General features: G+C 41.8%; 1 protein-coding gene across 1 annotated transcript in view; it reads left to right on the top strand.

Moving 5' to 3' along the window:
• The window catches only part of LOC136444125 (ephrin type-B receptor 3-like), a 125,211-nt gene that overhangs the window by 108,870 nt on the left and 490 nt on the right, over nucleotides 1-15,851 (top strand). The window contains exons 7-20 of the mRNA XM_066441629.1: nucleotides 989-1,212; nucleotides 2,756-2,825; nucleotides 3,025-3,139; nucleotides 4,413-4,468; nucleotides 4,761-4,901; nucleotides 5,348-5,533; nucleotides 5,845-5,906; nucleotides 11,547-11,645; nucleotides 12,307-12,417; nucleotides 12,863-13,012; nucleotides 13,419-13,463; nucleotides 13,716-13,858; nucleotides 14,213-14,361; nucleotides 15,487-15,791. Coding sequence (XP_066297726.1) covers nucleotides 989-1,212; nucleotides 2,756-2,825; nucleotides 3,025-3,139; nucleotides 4,413-4,468; nucleotides 4,761-4,901; nucleotides 5,348-5,533; nucleotides 5,845-5,906; nucleotides 11,547-11,645; nucleotides 12,307-12,417; nucleotides 12,863-13,012; nucleotides 13,419-13,463; nucleotides 13,716-13,858; nucleotides 14,213-14,361; nucleotides 15,487-15,791 — 1,856 coding nt within the window. The remainder of the gene's footprint in view (nucleotides 1-988; nucleotides 1,213-2,755; nucleotides 2,826-3,024; nucleotides 3,140-4,412; nucleotides 4,469-4,760; nucleotides 4,902-5,347; nucleotides 5,534-5,844; nucleotides 5,907-11,546; nucleotides 11,646-12,306; nucleotides 12,418-12,862; nucleotides 13,013-13,418; nucleotides 13,464-13,715; nucleotides 13,859-14,212; nucleotides 14,362-15,486; nucleotides 15,792-15,851) is intronic.

Raw genomic sequence — 15,851 nt, 5'->3', positions numbered from 1 at the left:
GATGAATAGCTGACAATCGAATTTGCTACAGCGATAGCTAGCTTTTATAGACAAGCACACCAAGTCACTCCCTACTCCATTTGGTTCTTCTCTGTGTTTGATACTTTACGTGCAGAGGTTTGATGCCTGAGGCTTACTCCCGAACCTCCCCAATAGACACCCTAATGACAGGGTATATAGGAATGTGTCTTCTGCACTGGTGCCACTTATTAGCTCTCAGCCATTCCCGAGTCTTACATTTCGGCTGGCCCGGGGCTCCGTGCACCCGCTAATTTGTGAGATGATTACGGTAAACGATTTGCAACTGGCAAATGGAGAGAAAGGCCGCCGACTACGGCTCGCTTTGTTGTACTGCAGTTCCAATCTTATGACAGATGTTGTAATTTGTCAAGCTTTCTTCCACCATGAATGTCAAGGACATAAATGTGTGGTTATATCTCGGAGACACTTTTCCCTTCATGAACAAAGCTAGCAGCCAGACGCGTCATTAGTGTAGCAATCACTACAATCTCCTGTGTACCTTAATTTCCAAGAAGAAAGCCCCCGAGACCCTTCCCATTACAGGAATGACTAGGACTTTTAAGTAATCAGTGTTCCTGGCAGAATTTCGCGCATTTATTCTCATTTTTTTTCATTCCTTTCATTTATTTCAGTCTTTGCACAGTGCAGCTGCCCTGAACATAGTTTTAGCACATTTATCATATACTAGACACTTAGTTGCCTTTGATTTGCAAATGTGAACTAACCAATGAGAGAGAGTTTAACGTTAAAGACTTGCAAGATAAGGCCACATAAACCAACTTAGTGTTGTATTTTTTACGTTTTAGAATGAAAATGAGAGAAAGCTCAAAACTATTTGTCCTCTTTTAAACTTACGGATTTGCCAACCATCAGCACATATTGACAGTAACACTGAGTATCATCCTGAAGCAAAAAAAAACATTTTGTACAACTTTTAAAAACTTTCCTTTATCCCACTCTTCTACAGCTCCCTCGCAGATCCAGAGTATCATCCAGGCGGCGTCCACGGAGACAGCCATGACCATCGAGTGGTCCGTGCCCTCCCAGCCCAACGGGAAGATCCTGGAGTACCGGGTCCAGTTCTACCGGGCGCGGGATGGGCCAGGGATGACGGCCATCATCAAGGTGGATGGAGATGTCCAGTCGGCAACGGTGGAAAACCTAGAGAACGGAGAGGAATATGTCTTTCAGGTAAGACTAATGTCTTAAAGATATCAATTGGGCATTAAGTCATGTAGTAATACATTCTTCAGTTGTCAACTGGTAGGAGTGTATCTTTGATTTGGGGCTAGCCTTGGAGAAAAATTGTCTCTGCTCCTGAGACGTCACAAAAAAAAATTGAATTGCCAGTGTGGAGGTGTTTCAATGAGGCTGCAAGAGGAGGAACTAGTCTACAGACCTACATGTATACAGTCAAACCTGTCTATAGCGGTCACTCAAGGGACTGGCCAAAACTGGCCGCTAAGAACAGGTGGCCGCTATGGAGAAAATGTCGATTAATTGACCACGAGTGACACATATTTTCAGTACCCACTGAGATACATTTATTCACCGTACAGTACACATGTAAACAGGTAAGGCACATTTTAGAAGTTCGATTGTTGTTCTTTTACTCCTAGTTAGTTAAGAACAAAATACATGTTTTCGACCGTTTTCAAACATAAAATCGTGGCGACAATTTTCCTCAGTCTCTTGTTGTGGCTTGTGTTGATCAGCATCTACCATTATGCTAATAGGGTACTCAGAAGAAGGTCGCTCTTTTGAGAGCTTTTTGTCTTTTCAGAAAATTGCAACAGCCCAAATTGTACATCATAGTAGTATTATCCACATACATTTTGAAGCTTTTGGTTTAGTAATTATCCTCAGTGATACTTTGCAGCAAAATAAATTTAGTATATTATACCTCCGTAACAGTGGTGTCTTCCGTTGACCTTTATGCTGCTACCTATCCAGTTTGTATCAGCGCCATTTTGAAAATTGCGCGAAACACGTTTTGAGCACAATTTGAATGAATTCCGGTGAAAACGGAAATTGGGCCGGCATTCAAACATTTCACGAACTTACCGCATCAGGTACATGTGTGGGTTGTATTTTCCAAAAGGCTGCCGTAATATTTGTCCAGTCGAAATGCCCAGAAATTGTCAATTTTACCACGATGTACAAACGCAAGCCATGTGAAGAAAACTATACTTGACTTCGCGTCAAACCATGGATTTTCTAACAAAGATAAAACATTCTGGTTTTCTTTATTATGATCCTATCCAGTTGAGGCCGCATAAATTTGATAACTGCGTGAAAAAATAAAGATTTTGAACCCGGCGTGCGGTGGCGATGCGGCTTCTACCGGCGCACCGTGACCGTTATCGGCAGTGTTACTGTACTCGCGGGACCGAAAATCGTCTGGCCGCGACCGCGTTGGACAGGTGGCCGCTATAGCCTAATTCTTAATGCTTATGTCAATGGGAAAAATCCAAGGGACCGACAAAAAGTGACCACTATGGGCAGGTGGCCGCTATGCAAAGGTGACCGCTAATACAGGTTTGACTGTATATCAATTGATATTTGTAAGGATATGACTAAACCGAAGAAAAGTGTTGTCTTGTTAATTTTGGCTGAAGTTATTAACCAAAATGTGGAAATGCTCTTGCTGTTGTTGCATATCTGCATTGTGTATCTGCCCTTGTGTAAATTTGTTAGCCAAGTAGCTCACTTGACTTAACTGTTTGTGTCACAGGTTCAAGCCAGAACCATTGCTGGGTATGGGAAGCTGAGCGAGCCTATAACACTGAGGACCTCTGTCAATGGTAGGTGGTACTGCATATGATTGTAAAAGAAATCTCTCATAGTCATAGACACAGTATAAGTATTGTTCACAATGACTAGTGAGTATTTTCCATTGCTTGTATGGATGGACGGATCAATGAAATATTTGATTGTTTTGTTCATTGATTTTGACTTCTCCTGTTATAACTCAATAGTACAATGTTGTTTTATCCCACACAGGAGCCCAAGCCCCCCTAGGTAGTGACCAGCCTGTCCTGATCGCTGCCATCGCAGCAGCTGGAGGATTTGTACTGGTGCTGTCCCTGTTCATCCTGGTGTGTGTGGTCTGGAGAAGGTATGTTCTACCATTTATATCAGTGTGGATGTTATTCAGCACCAGGGACAGGGATGACAGTGTGAGTGTCATGACATCTGTATCTGTATCTGTATAGCCGGTATAACCGCCCTTCGTCGTAACACACCAGCTTGACAGTGTGTATATCATTCAGCACTAGGGACAGGGGTGGCTGTGTCAGTATGAAAGTCATTCAGCACTGGGGACAGGAATGACAGTGTCAGTGTGAATGTCATTCAGAACCAGGACAGCAGTGTCACTTTGAATGTCATTCAGCACCAGGGACAGGGATGGCAGTGTTTGTGTAAATGTCATTCAGCACCAGGGACAGGGATGACAGTGTTAATGTGAATATCATTCAGCACCAGGGACATGGATGGCAGTGTCAGTGTGATTGTCATTGAGAACCAGGACAGCAGTGTCAGTGTGAATGTCGTTCAGCACCAGGGAAAGGGGTGACAGTGTTTGTGTAAATGTCATTCAGCACCAGGGACGGGGATGACAGTGTCAGTGTGAATGCCATTCAGCATCAGGGACAGGGATGGCAGTGTCAGTGTGAATGTCATTCAGCACCAGGGACATTGATGGCATTGTTAATGTGAATGTCATTCAGCACCAGGGACAGGGATGACAGTGTTAATGTGAATATCATTCAGCACCAGGGACATGGATGATAGTGTTATTGTGAATGACATTCAGCACCAGGGACATGGATGGCAGTGTCAGTGTGAATGTCATTCAGCACCAGGACAGCAGTATCAGTGTGAATGTCATTCAGCACCAGGACAGCAGTGTCAGTGTGAATGTCGTTCAGCACCAGGGACAGGGATGGCAGCATTTGTGTGAAGGGCATTCAGCACCAGGGACAGGGACGGCAGTATCAGTGTGATTGTCATTCAGCACCAGGACAGCAGTGTCAGTGTGAATGTCGTTCAGCACCAGGGACAGGGATGGCTGTGTCAGTGTGAATGTCATTCAGCACCAGGGACAGGGATGGCAGTGTTAGTGTGAATGTCATTCAGCAGCAGGGACAGGGATGGCAGTGTTAGTGTGAATGTCATTCAGCACCAGGGACAGGGATGATAGTGTCAGTGTGAATGTCATTCAGCACCAGGGACATGGATGGCAGTGTCAGTGTGATTGTCATTCAGCACCAGGACAGCAGTGCCAATGTGAATGTCGTTCAGCACCAGGGACAGGGATGGCAGCATTTGTGTGAAGGGCATTCAGCACCAAATAAAACAGTTTAACACAGTCCAATGTATTTCTACAGGAAAAACAGGAAGCCACCAAGTGACATGGATAAGTTGGAGTATGCCAATGGAGAAGGTAAGAGATTTTATATGTTCAGTATTGCAGCAGCTCTTCTCCGTGAGAAAAATAGACTAAGAATCTCTTTTTCATTTATTTGGTTAGAAATAGGTTTAGAATTGCTTTTTTCAAGTATTTGGTAAAAGCACTTCTAAATCTTCTCTTTGCTTAGATACCTGGGGTTTGCAGGTAGATGTACAACTTTTTCTGTTATTCTCTGTAGCATTCTTTAAAACAGTGTTAGAATGGATAAGAATTAGTTTGAAACAGGGAAGGATTTTTGAAATAACACTCCTATTTTTTACTGCAGTTCGCCTGCCTGGTTTTGTGGCTCCACGTTTGAAGACCTACATCGACCCTCACACCTACGAGGACCCCCAACATGCCGTCAGGGAGTTTGCACGAGAGCTTGAGCCCTCTTGTCTCACTATTGAACAGGTCATCGGTGGAGGTACAATTTTCTTGCCTTCCCTTTTTACACTTTTTGATTGAAGGCCTTGTATCCATAAGGTATATTTCAAGCTTTAGTCTGTTCATCCATATGTAAACATGTGTCTCTGACATCAGAATACAAATGTAGATAAGGCTGAATTTTTGGAAACTCTCAAACTAGCAAACAGTAAGATTCCCTTAGGCTTGTGACATGAATTGTACAAATTCCAAAATCCCGAAAAAAATCTGAAGGTAGTGAATGAAGCATAAGTGTATAGTAAAAAAGTTTATTTAAAGCACAGTTGTGAGCTGAACACAAGTACATGTAGACAATAGAATACATTTGCAAGTCCTACTTATTCTGGCTTTTGTTAGTTCTGTGTTGACAAATCAAAATGCTCTTAGACAGGGTTTTATTTGTTTGATTTGCTGATGAAATCGTTTATGATCTTCCTCCACCTTCAGGTGAGTTTGGCGACGTGTGTAAAGGTCGTCTGAAGGTCGGGAAGGGACAGTACCTGGACGTGGCCATCAAGACGTTGAAACCTGGCTCCACAGACAAAATGAAGGACGACTTCCTCACTGAAGCCTCCATCATGGGACAGTTCAACGACCCCAACATCATCAAACTGCAAGGGGTCATCACAAAAAGTTAGTGTTGATTTCATATGATATAATTCCATCAACCTGTACCCTATTGTAAGGCATATTGTATGACCTAATACTGCAAACTGATTTCTGTAACTGTTTACAAAGCTCCTGTCACAGTACTGAAGTCAATGTCCGACAAGTGGACGAACTCGAAATGACATTTTCAGCAGTTTCAGCAGCCCTTTGATCTCTCGATCATTGCATGATATTTAAGGATCAGCCAATGTTAGCAGGTCACAGAGATGAATATGATAGGGTAGATTTTCATGCAAAAAATATGTGAAAAACTGAACTTGATGTTGTCCTTTCAGGTCAGCCAGTGATGATCGTCACCGACTACATGGAGAATGGCTCCCTGGACACTTTTCTCAGGGTAGGTTCTGTTTTGGAGGGGAGGTTCCCAAGATCTTTGTTAGAAGATTTTATAATTGATCTGATGTTTTGCTGAAGCTGAAATCTTTCTGTACTGCAGTTTGTTTTAGGTTAGATAGGAGGCTCTTCTCATCTCCCCCTAGAAAATACAGTCACTGTGGTTCTGTTTTTCAAATCTTTCTATACTGCAATTTGTTACATTGCAAATAGGGGGCTCTGTTGTGATCTGCTGAATGGAACACAGTGCAAACCTCTTAGCACTGTAGAAACTATTTCCTGCTATTTTGCTGCAGTTTGTTTCATTTTCAATAGGGGGCTCTCCTAGCCTTCTCCAGTAAAAAGCTACCTGTATGCAAATATTATGGACCACTATAGACACACCAGAGTCTTTTGACAGCCTCAGCTCAAAAGTCTTATAATCGCTGCTCTCATTCTTGCCAAATACAGTATAAGTCAGTCTGTTAATCAGATCTAGATTGAATCACAGTGTGCATGGTAGATATGCTGTATGGAGGGTTCAAATGGGACATGTGGTTTGATATACAAGTGGCTTGGTGTAACTAGCTTTGTGTGACAATGAAATAAGCTTATCTCAGCTGAACAAGACAGATACTGGATAGAATGCACTTGGCCGTTTGGACACAATGGATAGAACTTCCCAGAACTGAGAAAGTTTCATTCTGTTTGCCTGATGCATAATTGATTCATAGACAAAAGTTTGGATAACTTCTTGACACTTTGTCATAAAAGCTTCAAACTTAGGCCTATGGTTGGTTTGTTATGGCAAACATCTCTTGACATGGAGCCACTTTGTTCCAAGGTCGCAGTTCAAGGTCACAGCCTACACTTGGTGTTTGGTGTGTCCTTATCTGTAGACACCCATGGGAATGTCCCTGTTCTTGGTCAATAAGGTTCATTACTTTTGGCTTTGGGGTTTATTAGTTCTGCTCAAGGTCACTGTTCAAGGTCATCAGAGCTTATTTTTCGGGTGTTCTGCCTGTCCTGTGTTATCTGTGGTCACCCACGGGAGGGGGTGTCACTGTTCCTGGTCAATAAGGTTCATTACAGACTGGCTCCAGCTTTATTGGTTCTGCTCAGCTCTGGTCTCACTCTGACAGGATAATTTCCTGCTGGTCAATACAGAAGGGAGACCACATAATGGGATATCGGGCCTGCTGATCCCCTCTTCTGGGGCAGATCAATCACAGGAGGCTGATCGACACGGTACAGGCAGCACTGTTACAAACACAGAAGGATTCAGTATTACTGGTGCGACATTAAAAAACATCATGATGCTTTATACAGAATCTGTTGAAACCTGGAAAAATTCAAAATTTATCACATTCAACAGCAATGCAAAGTTGGCTGATTGACACGGTACGAGCATTGCTGTTACAAACAAAGAAGGATTCAGAATTACCGGTGCGACATTCAAAAATGTCATAGTATACAGACTGTTGAAACATGGAGAAATTCAAAGTTGATCACATTCAACAGCAACTCAAAGTTATAATGAAAGCACTGTTACAAACATACTGTAAGGATTCAGAATTACCAATGCAAATTTCAAACATGTCGTAGTATATAACGTTATAGACTAATGGAAAAATTCAAGATTTATCACATTCAACAGCAACGCAAAGTTGTGACATTTTTACAGCAACAGAGCAACTTAGACGCAAACTTTTCCACAGCTTTCAATGTACAGGATGGTGGAAGCTTCAGCCCTTTACCGACTCGGCCCATGGCTAATCAGATCAAATCAGCTCAACATCCTTGCCCTAACATTAATCCTAAACCTAACCCTGGCAGAGTTGACCAGAGTGTTGAGCCCAGTTGACTGGGCCTAGTTGGTAAAGGGCCAAACGTCCTGATCCAAGACCATACCCAGCCTCCCAAGGAGCCACTCAACTTCAGTTTCATTTCTGCAGAATACTGGCACACAGTGTTGTTTCCCCTGTCAACACTATTTATAACCATACCCAGTCTAAATTATGTAGGTGGGCAGCTGGTTGTTAGGAAAGATATTGGTGTGTCAAGACTAATATAACATGTCCACACACGTTTTGTGAATGGTCTGGGTTTTTTTATTCGTTTCCCCTTACCATCCTGGCACATGGAGGTCAGTGACACCCATATTGCACATAGATACAACATGTATACGAAATATTACAGGATAATTCCAATCTGAGCTGGAAAATTAATTGGCGTTTGTATTCTTCAATCTGAAGCAGGGTTGTTTCCGACCCAATGGAAAAATGTGACAAAAGTTTTGTCTAGCTGCTTCTATGACCTCACGTTATGAAGATAAAACACATAACTTGGTGAGTAGCAGATCATACTTGCAGGAAGTTTATGGTGCCCCCTGTCTCTAGTAAGGATTCCAATTCTGTTTATAACAAAACATATTCGTGCAGGTGTCATGAATTTGCAATGGAGAGGACACTGTAAAAATCCTGGTTAATAAAACTATCGTCACTCACGGTGATGAAAGTTTCAACATTGACAACAGCACTATATAACAATTCTGAAACAGTGTCCCCTTATTGATTTGCCTGAGTTATGCTCAAAAACTGCTGATTGCAGCTAGGCTATGAGCAATCACATGATAGATTGTATATATATACATTTTCTTTCATATTTATCTGTCATAAGTCTTGCCCTGTCCATGGTTGGTTAACTGTTACACTGTCACGTCCAGCCAGAAATGGTCATCGATCTGACATCACCCGATATGAACCACACAACCGTGTTACAAATATGTGAGGCACTATTGATGGCAGCTTTTTGCACTGCTTAGACGAACTCAAAAGATTGTGAGAAAGTTTAACCGAAAGTTTTACTACATGTAATAGGCACCAGAATTTAACGTTGCGTCTAGCCATGAGAACCGGCTTGAATTTTCCCATTGGAGCGTATCACTACCATCCAGGATTTTACGTAAATCATTGTCAGGACCCCATGCAGTGCCCAGATATTCATAGGTTTGTCTTTTGCGGAGCTTTACATTTAAGTAACAATGACATTGGACAACAGGTTCAAGGTCGAGAAGTTCGGCTATCAGCATGTATGACCTTCACAGGCTGACTTGACCTTCATCGAGTGATCTTCTGCAGTTGTTTAAGGAAACAGTAATTGCTGTCATGCTTCATCCATTCTTTCAGGGAGGTTATCTTGTTTTGTGGCAAACCACACTTTCACAGCCTGTCCTAGGCAAGCCTTTAACTTTCCTGAACTGCACTATCTCAAATAATCCAATTCTGAAACCATTTAGTTGTCCCATCAATACAAATGCAAGGTTAGGACAGATTTCACACTTCATGATTATCCTTGCAGAAAGATAAGTTCCATTGGTAGCAAGCCCTACTATAAACTGTGCTCCTATAACACAATCAGAGCTAAAAATTCAAATTCCAAAGCATTATCTTAAACAAATCCATTATAAAACTATCCAGTTGACTTTAATAGCAATACAAATACATGTCCAATTTTTGGCTTCATTCATCCTTGAAGAAAGACTATTTTGTACTAAATTCTGTGGTAAACTGTGCAGCATTTTCAACTTTTCAATCCCATTGTCTAGTACAATCCAATTATGAAACTATTCAGTTATACTGTCAATAGCGGACCAGGGTTAGAATGGGTCAGTGTTGAGGAAGGACCCAGAGGTCAGGGGTGGTGACACATTTGTCCTGGGGGTGGGATTTGGAGGCTACACTGGGAGCAGGTCTGTCTTTGGGAAGTTCCAGTCAATTTGTCAATGTCTGGCTTCAAGTTGAAAGTCAAATGCAAAACTATGGTTTAGGTACTCAACTGCCCAGAAATGCAAGATTGGGCCAGGAGAAATCCTAATATTTCTGTGAACAAAGATGATTTGGACGTTTTTTTTAAGTTCCCAAGAGTATATAGATTAAGGAAAAGGTTTTAGTAGAAACTGTTTACCTGATAAAATCATTGAATTTTGCATTGCCACTCCTAAATTCTCCCTGCGAAAATCTATCTTGCAAATAAGATAGATTTCCTGAAAATTCAGAAGTAAATACGCCAGAGAGACCTAAAAAAAATCAATAAACACTGATATTTCTTTTGCCCTACCACCACCACCACATCTGTCCATTTTGTCAGGAGAAAAAGCTTTCTAAAAGTTTGCAAATAGTTACATTGTACACCTTACAGCTTTAATGGTCTTTCCAACTATATCAAAGCCAAGAGTACTCAACCAGCTATTATAGCAGCTTGTCCAAAATCCCTGTTTGAATGGCCTTAATAAAAAATGTATGTCCTTTTGTGCCTTGTACATTTGTCAGGATTATCCTTGTAAAAGATGTTTGTTTCCCTCCATCAGTGAGTACAAGACCTTGAAATAAGTTACTTATATCCATTTCCACACCTTTTAGTGTACATGGTGGTGCCCATCTACGTTTCTATAGCCCTTAGGCCGCACAGTAGTGCAAGCACTGTCATTGTGGCAAATCTTTGCCCAGGGGGCATGATTTTCTTTTTTCTTCTTAAATAGACAAAACTTTATGTGGATGTCATCCATAGAATAAAGTCAGTGTTGCCTTACTCATGTTCAGTAAAGTACTTTTAAATTTCTATATAAGCAGATTTATTTTGAGGGAAGAGGATAGAGATCATACTTTTGAACACGTAGTTCATCCATACGAGATGTTGTGAATGCCTTTAAGTTGACACAGATTTGCTTTGCGGTAGGGAGAAAATGGAGTCTTTGCCATGGTGTTTAGTTTGCGGCTGAAACAAGGTTGTAGGTAGGCAGAAGACAAGACAAGCATTTTTGCGGTGGTTTTAAGTTTTGCAGTAAAAAGGTTACCACAAACTGGAAATTTCAACATCTACAGTAAGTTTGTGAGGCTTAACTCTGAAGTGGACAGTGGGGAAAGCAGAACAGACAGGATTGATCCCTCCGTGGCTGTCCTGTAGGAGGAGTAATTGGATTGTGCCGACGTGACAGCTTTTATTGGTTCGCCCGTGACCTTCGATACAACAGGGCACTTCAACAGACAAGGTCAAACGTCTGATCACTAGTTGTAAAACTTTAAGGTCCTGCCCAATGCTGCACCAATTCATTCCCTTGTTTCCTAGACATTCTAAATTAAAAATTTAGTAAGAGATCAAAATGATAAGTTCAGTATTATAGTTCTTTTGATCAGAGAACCAAGCAATTAGGTGTGGCTAAGTAAAGAATTACATATTAAATGTTTGGTGGATCCTTATTCAATATAAATGACCCATCATTATGGACACATGACCTACTGTCACATGACTGCAGAGGTGGGTCAAATAAGCCTGGGAACTTGTACTATATCATATTCTCCCTGTGTTGAAGGATGGTTGACAGACTTGGTACAAATTGCTTCTTTGACCTCCCTTGCAATCCAAAGTCTTAACTTTGAAATAAAATTTTGAAGAATATGATAGGTTGGAGTAATTTGGTCAGAGAAATTTAGCTTCCAAACTGTGGTACATTATACGGCTTGTACATAATGTATCTTCTTGTCTAAACGGGTGGACTGGCAACTTGTGTCATATCCTTTGACTCAGGGCTAACCAAACGTGTGTCTTTGAAAATGTATGTATTGTATTGTATTGTATGTAACATTTTTTTTCCTGTTCATTTCAGAAACATGATGGCAAATTCCAGGTTACCCAGTTGGTGGGGATGATTCGGGGTGTGGCCTCAGGCATGAGGTACCTGGCAGACATGAACTACGTACACAGGGTAAGTTGAATATTTTCTGTCTCACTAAAACATGTAGAAATCTAGATTGTCATTTCTTGACCATGAAATGCACTTAGTTTAAAGAAACCTGAAATGATCTGGCAGATTGGAGCATAAGTATATTAAGGACCAGGTACATAAAGAATTTTCGAAAGTTCAATACTTGTTAAGGATTATTTGTGTCATCAATATCCAGTGAAAACCCCTCTACAAAATCACAGGTATACATGTAGTTGTGCAAAGATGGGCTGCCCTGCATTTGATTCAAACTCATGCCTTCTTTACACTATACACTGTTGGTACATGTATGTGAATATTCATTTGCCAAGACTTGGCGCAGGACCCCTATTATCTGATGCCCACCTGGTTGACTTGAAGACAGCACAACCTTTAATGTTGGAGTAGTTTTGCACAAGTGCTCCAGTCAAGGGCCTTGCTTCTCTTATAAACCAACCCCATAGCTCCACCCATTTTGGTCAAATGCTAAACAAAAATGTAGAAATGCAAAGATTTGATTGAGATGCATCCACTTCCTCTCTCATTGGCCGGACAGCTATTTTGAGAGCCAGCCAGGATCGATCTATTACAGTTTGGCAGGCAGCTTGCTCTCACCATTTGATTTGTTGATCTCTTGGTTGACTCAAAATACATTTCTCCACAGGACCTGGCAGCCAGAAACGTGCTGATAAACTCTCAGCTGGTGTGTAAGGTGTCTGACTTTGGTCTGTCCAGAGTGCTGGGAGATGATCCTGATGCAGCTTACACCACAAACGTGAGTCTTGTCTGTAGACCACTGAATTGGGAACGATAGAAGTGGCTATGGGTCAAAGCTATCCAGGATATTTGTTGATGGCTGCTGAATTTGATAAGATGCCTGCACCTTTCTTGAGGGATAATTTACATGAGGTCACTGACAAAAGATGCTACCTAAAATGTCTGACCGTTTCCAAAATCTCTCTAGTTGTTTGAGTGACTGCTCTCTTGTGTGGTTACTTTCATGCTGTTATTTTATTTGAAAAAGTCTATGAAACAAGAAATTTTTGGTGTTGATCAGATCTGCAAACTGTTTTTGCAGAAAAGTAACCTTGTCCTAATCAACACAACAAATGCACCGAAACTAAAATGATGTTTTGGACTGTTCAAGTTTGTCATGTATTTTGGATGTTTGTTGTTATGTTGTCCAGCAAGGTATTAAACATTCAAAATGCCCTCTGTAGGGAGGAAAGATCCCCATCAGATGGACATCCCCAGAAGCCATCGCCTTCAGGAAGTTCACATCAGCCAGCGATGTGTGGAGCTATGGGGTCTTGGTGTGGGAGGTGATGTCATACGGCGAGCGGCCATATTGGAACTGGTCCAACCAAGATGTAAGAAGATTCTCAGTATATCAACTGAAGTCACATGATATCAGTGCCTTCATGGTTTTACCCTTAGAATTATTTGTGCAAAACGATTAAACATAAGTATGAATACAACCTCAATACCAAGCACAAGCACAAATATAAGAATTTTGCATGACCACAGTTTCAGTACCAGGGACAGCTTCACAAAAATCCAGTGACCACAGTTTCATCACAGTTTTACAAAATGTAGTACCAAGGACAGGAATAATAAGGCTATGGTATGACCACAACTCCAGTACCATGGACAGGAACATGATATATGACCATAGTTTCAGTACCAAGGGCAGGAATACAAGTCTTTGGTTTGACCACAGTTCAGTGACAAACTTACCATTCTTCATTCACACTCTTCCCCCCGTTTTCTCTTCAGGTGATCAAGTCAGTGGAAGCTGGTTACAGACTACCTCCTCCTATGGTGAGTTCAATACTAGTATTCAATGTAGTCAATTTCTTAATTACAAGCTGTATAAGACCGAACTGATAAGTGTGGTGGGATATTTAATGTGTTTTGAGGTGTGACTCTCCTTGAACACAGGCATTGAACCCGTATGTACTGTACATTTTGTCTCTCTTTTTTGGCAAGACTAGTGGAAGATGAGTTTTTCAATAAGCCTAACTTGTTGGAGTTACAATCCATTAACATGTCTTTTTATCATATTTTCCCCAGGACTGTCCCCAGGCCATCTACCAGCTGATGACGGACTGCTGGGAGCGCGAGAGGAACTCCCGGCCCAAGATCACGCTGATCGTGGAGAGGGTGGACAGGATGATCAGGAACCCCGCCGTGCTCAAGGTGCTGGCGCAGCCCAGGTCAGAAAAAACTCAGCTCATCTTTGTTTTACTCTTTCAAGTCAATGGTTTATTTGAATCACTGGTGTTTTATGACTTCTACATCCATACCTATGCATCTTCACCAGCAGCTTAAAAGTTTTTGAATCATTGCTGTTGTTCCATCCCCTGATATTTGAAATTGTTGAAATCCTTGGATTGAGACGTCAAGCCAAGGTCCCCCGTTCACAGCACTTAAAAGAAGAAAGGAGTTTTTTTTTGCACATTGAACCTGCACACACAATGTATTACCAGCATTCATAGCTGAATCTTTTCTTCTGGTCACAAACAATGGAAGATTACTGTCAAGCTAAAACTGAACACATCATGTTTCAGACCCATGCAGCCATCCCTGCAGCCTGTGTTGCCTACCGTGCCCCAGTGGCTGGACAGCATGAAGATGGGGAGATACCGGGACAACTTCACCAACGGGGGGTACTCCTCCATGGACCTGGTCATGAGGATGAACATCAGGGATCTTCAAGGTCAGTCACAAGGTCATTTAGAACTTGGACTTAAGCACAAGCTAGATGTACAATCTTGATCTTGTGAATGACATCTGTGTACATGCCGTGCAGTCTGATATTTCTTTGATTGATCCTCACCAAAAATCCAACTCTTTTGCAATAATACACGACAATGCTCACAACACACTGCTGCGCTAAATTGAGAAACTGCTTTGAGCCCTCTCTTGTAAAAATTCCTACAATTAGTTCTTGCAATACTATAAAAAATAGGCATATGTTTGTGATAGCAAATATCAAACATCCTCTCACAAAGGTATCCACATTTGTTTCAGACACTTACACACTGTAATCACTACAGAAGCAAAGCATTTGTAGTTGACAGGTTATATGTTTGAGAAAAGGAAATGACAAGTGGCATTGGACCAAATATTACTTCTGACTTATGCTTGAGTCGATACAACATTTAGTGACAGAAGTGGTCTCAGCTGGAGTAATGTTATTGAGGCTATTCGTGTTCTTATTGGAAGTTCAATGTTGGATTGTCCAGGCTTTGGAAAACCAATACTGTGTCAAGCTGCAGAAACTTGATTTCAGGGATGACAATACATTGATTTCGGCCTGTCCCTTCCATTTCCCGAAAGAAAATGTTTAAGTTACCACTTCTGGGGCTGACTTGTTTGGGGGTCCCTAATATTATTTTTCCATTGACTGAGAAGCACTAAGAATCCTGTCAGTATGTTGATGAATGTTAGACATCCAGGTAATAAGATATGCCAAAAATAGTTACTTAAGCAACTGGATAGAATTTTGAAACAGTCAGACGTTTCAGACAGCATCCGCTATCTTTCCTCAGTGACTAAAGAAGGATCTGGTAGAACTGGTTTTATACCAAAACTCTGAATAGATATGTTACTAGTGGCCACCTATCTACTGTGACCATTTTCGAAGTCCCCAGTCACTTTAGATAGGTCTTAATGCACTTGTGTTGGAACTAAGTACATGTAGTTTGCTTTGATTGTCCCAACGTTCTTTCCAAAAATCTTTCCCGTTCTTGTTCCCAGGGTTCCATTCTAAAACTAACTTTTCCAATTCTTGTTCCCAGGAATCCATTCTAAAACTGACTTTTCCCGTTCTTGTTCCCAGGGATTGGGGTGACCATGCTGGCTCACCAGAAGAAGATCCTGAACTCCATCCAGAACCTCCACACACAGCTGTCAGACTGCTGGCCCCCTCCCCCACCGCCCCTGGCAGACACCCCTCCCCCTGTCCCCGCCAGCCCCCCCCCACCCCTTCCAACCACCTCCCCAAACCACCAGCATGAGCCCCACACCCACTCTGACCCTACCTCCCCCCACCACCACCCTGTAGCAAATGGTTCACACCACCCCATCCCCTCCTCCCCACACCACCCTCCTATTGCCAACGGAGTCCCCACACCCATTATACAGGTGAGTCAAGTTGTCAATTTACCAACAGAACTTAAAAGTTACTCATGATCACTTGAAACT

The sequence above is a fragment of the Branchiostoma lanceolatum genome, chromosome 10, assembly GCF_035083965.1.
Source record: "Branchiostoma lanceolatum isolate klBraLanc5 chromosome 10, klBraLanc5.hap2, whole genome shotgun sequence".
In the NCBI taxonomy this organism is placed as follows: Eukaryota; Metazoa; Chordata; class Leptocardii; order Amphioxiformes; family Branchiostomatidae; genus Branchiostoma; species Branchiostoma lanceolatum.
Note: the sequence above shows the minus strand (reverse complement) of the source record. Positions and strands in the feature narration are given on the sequence as shown.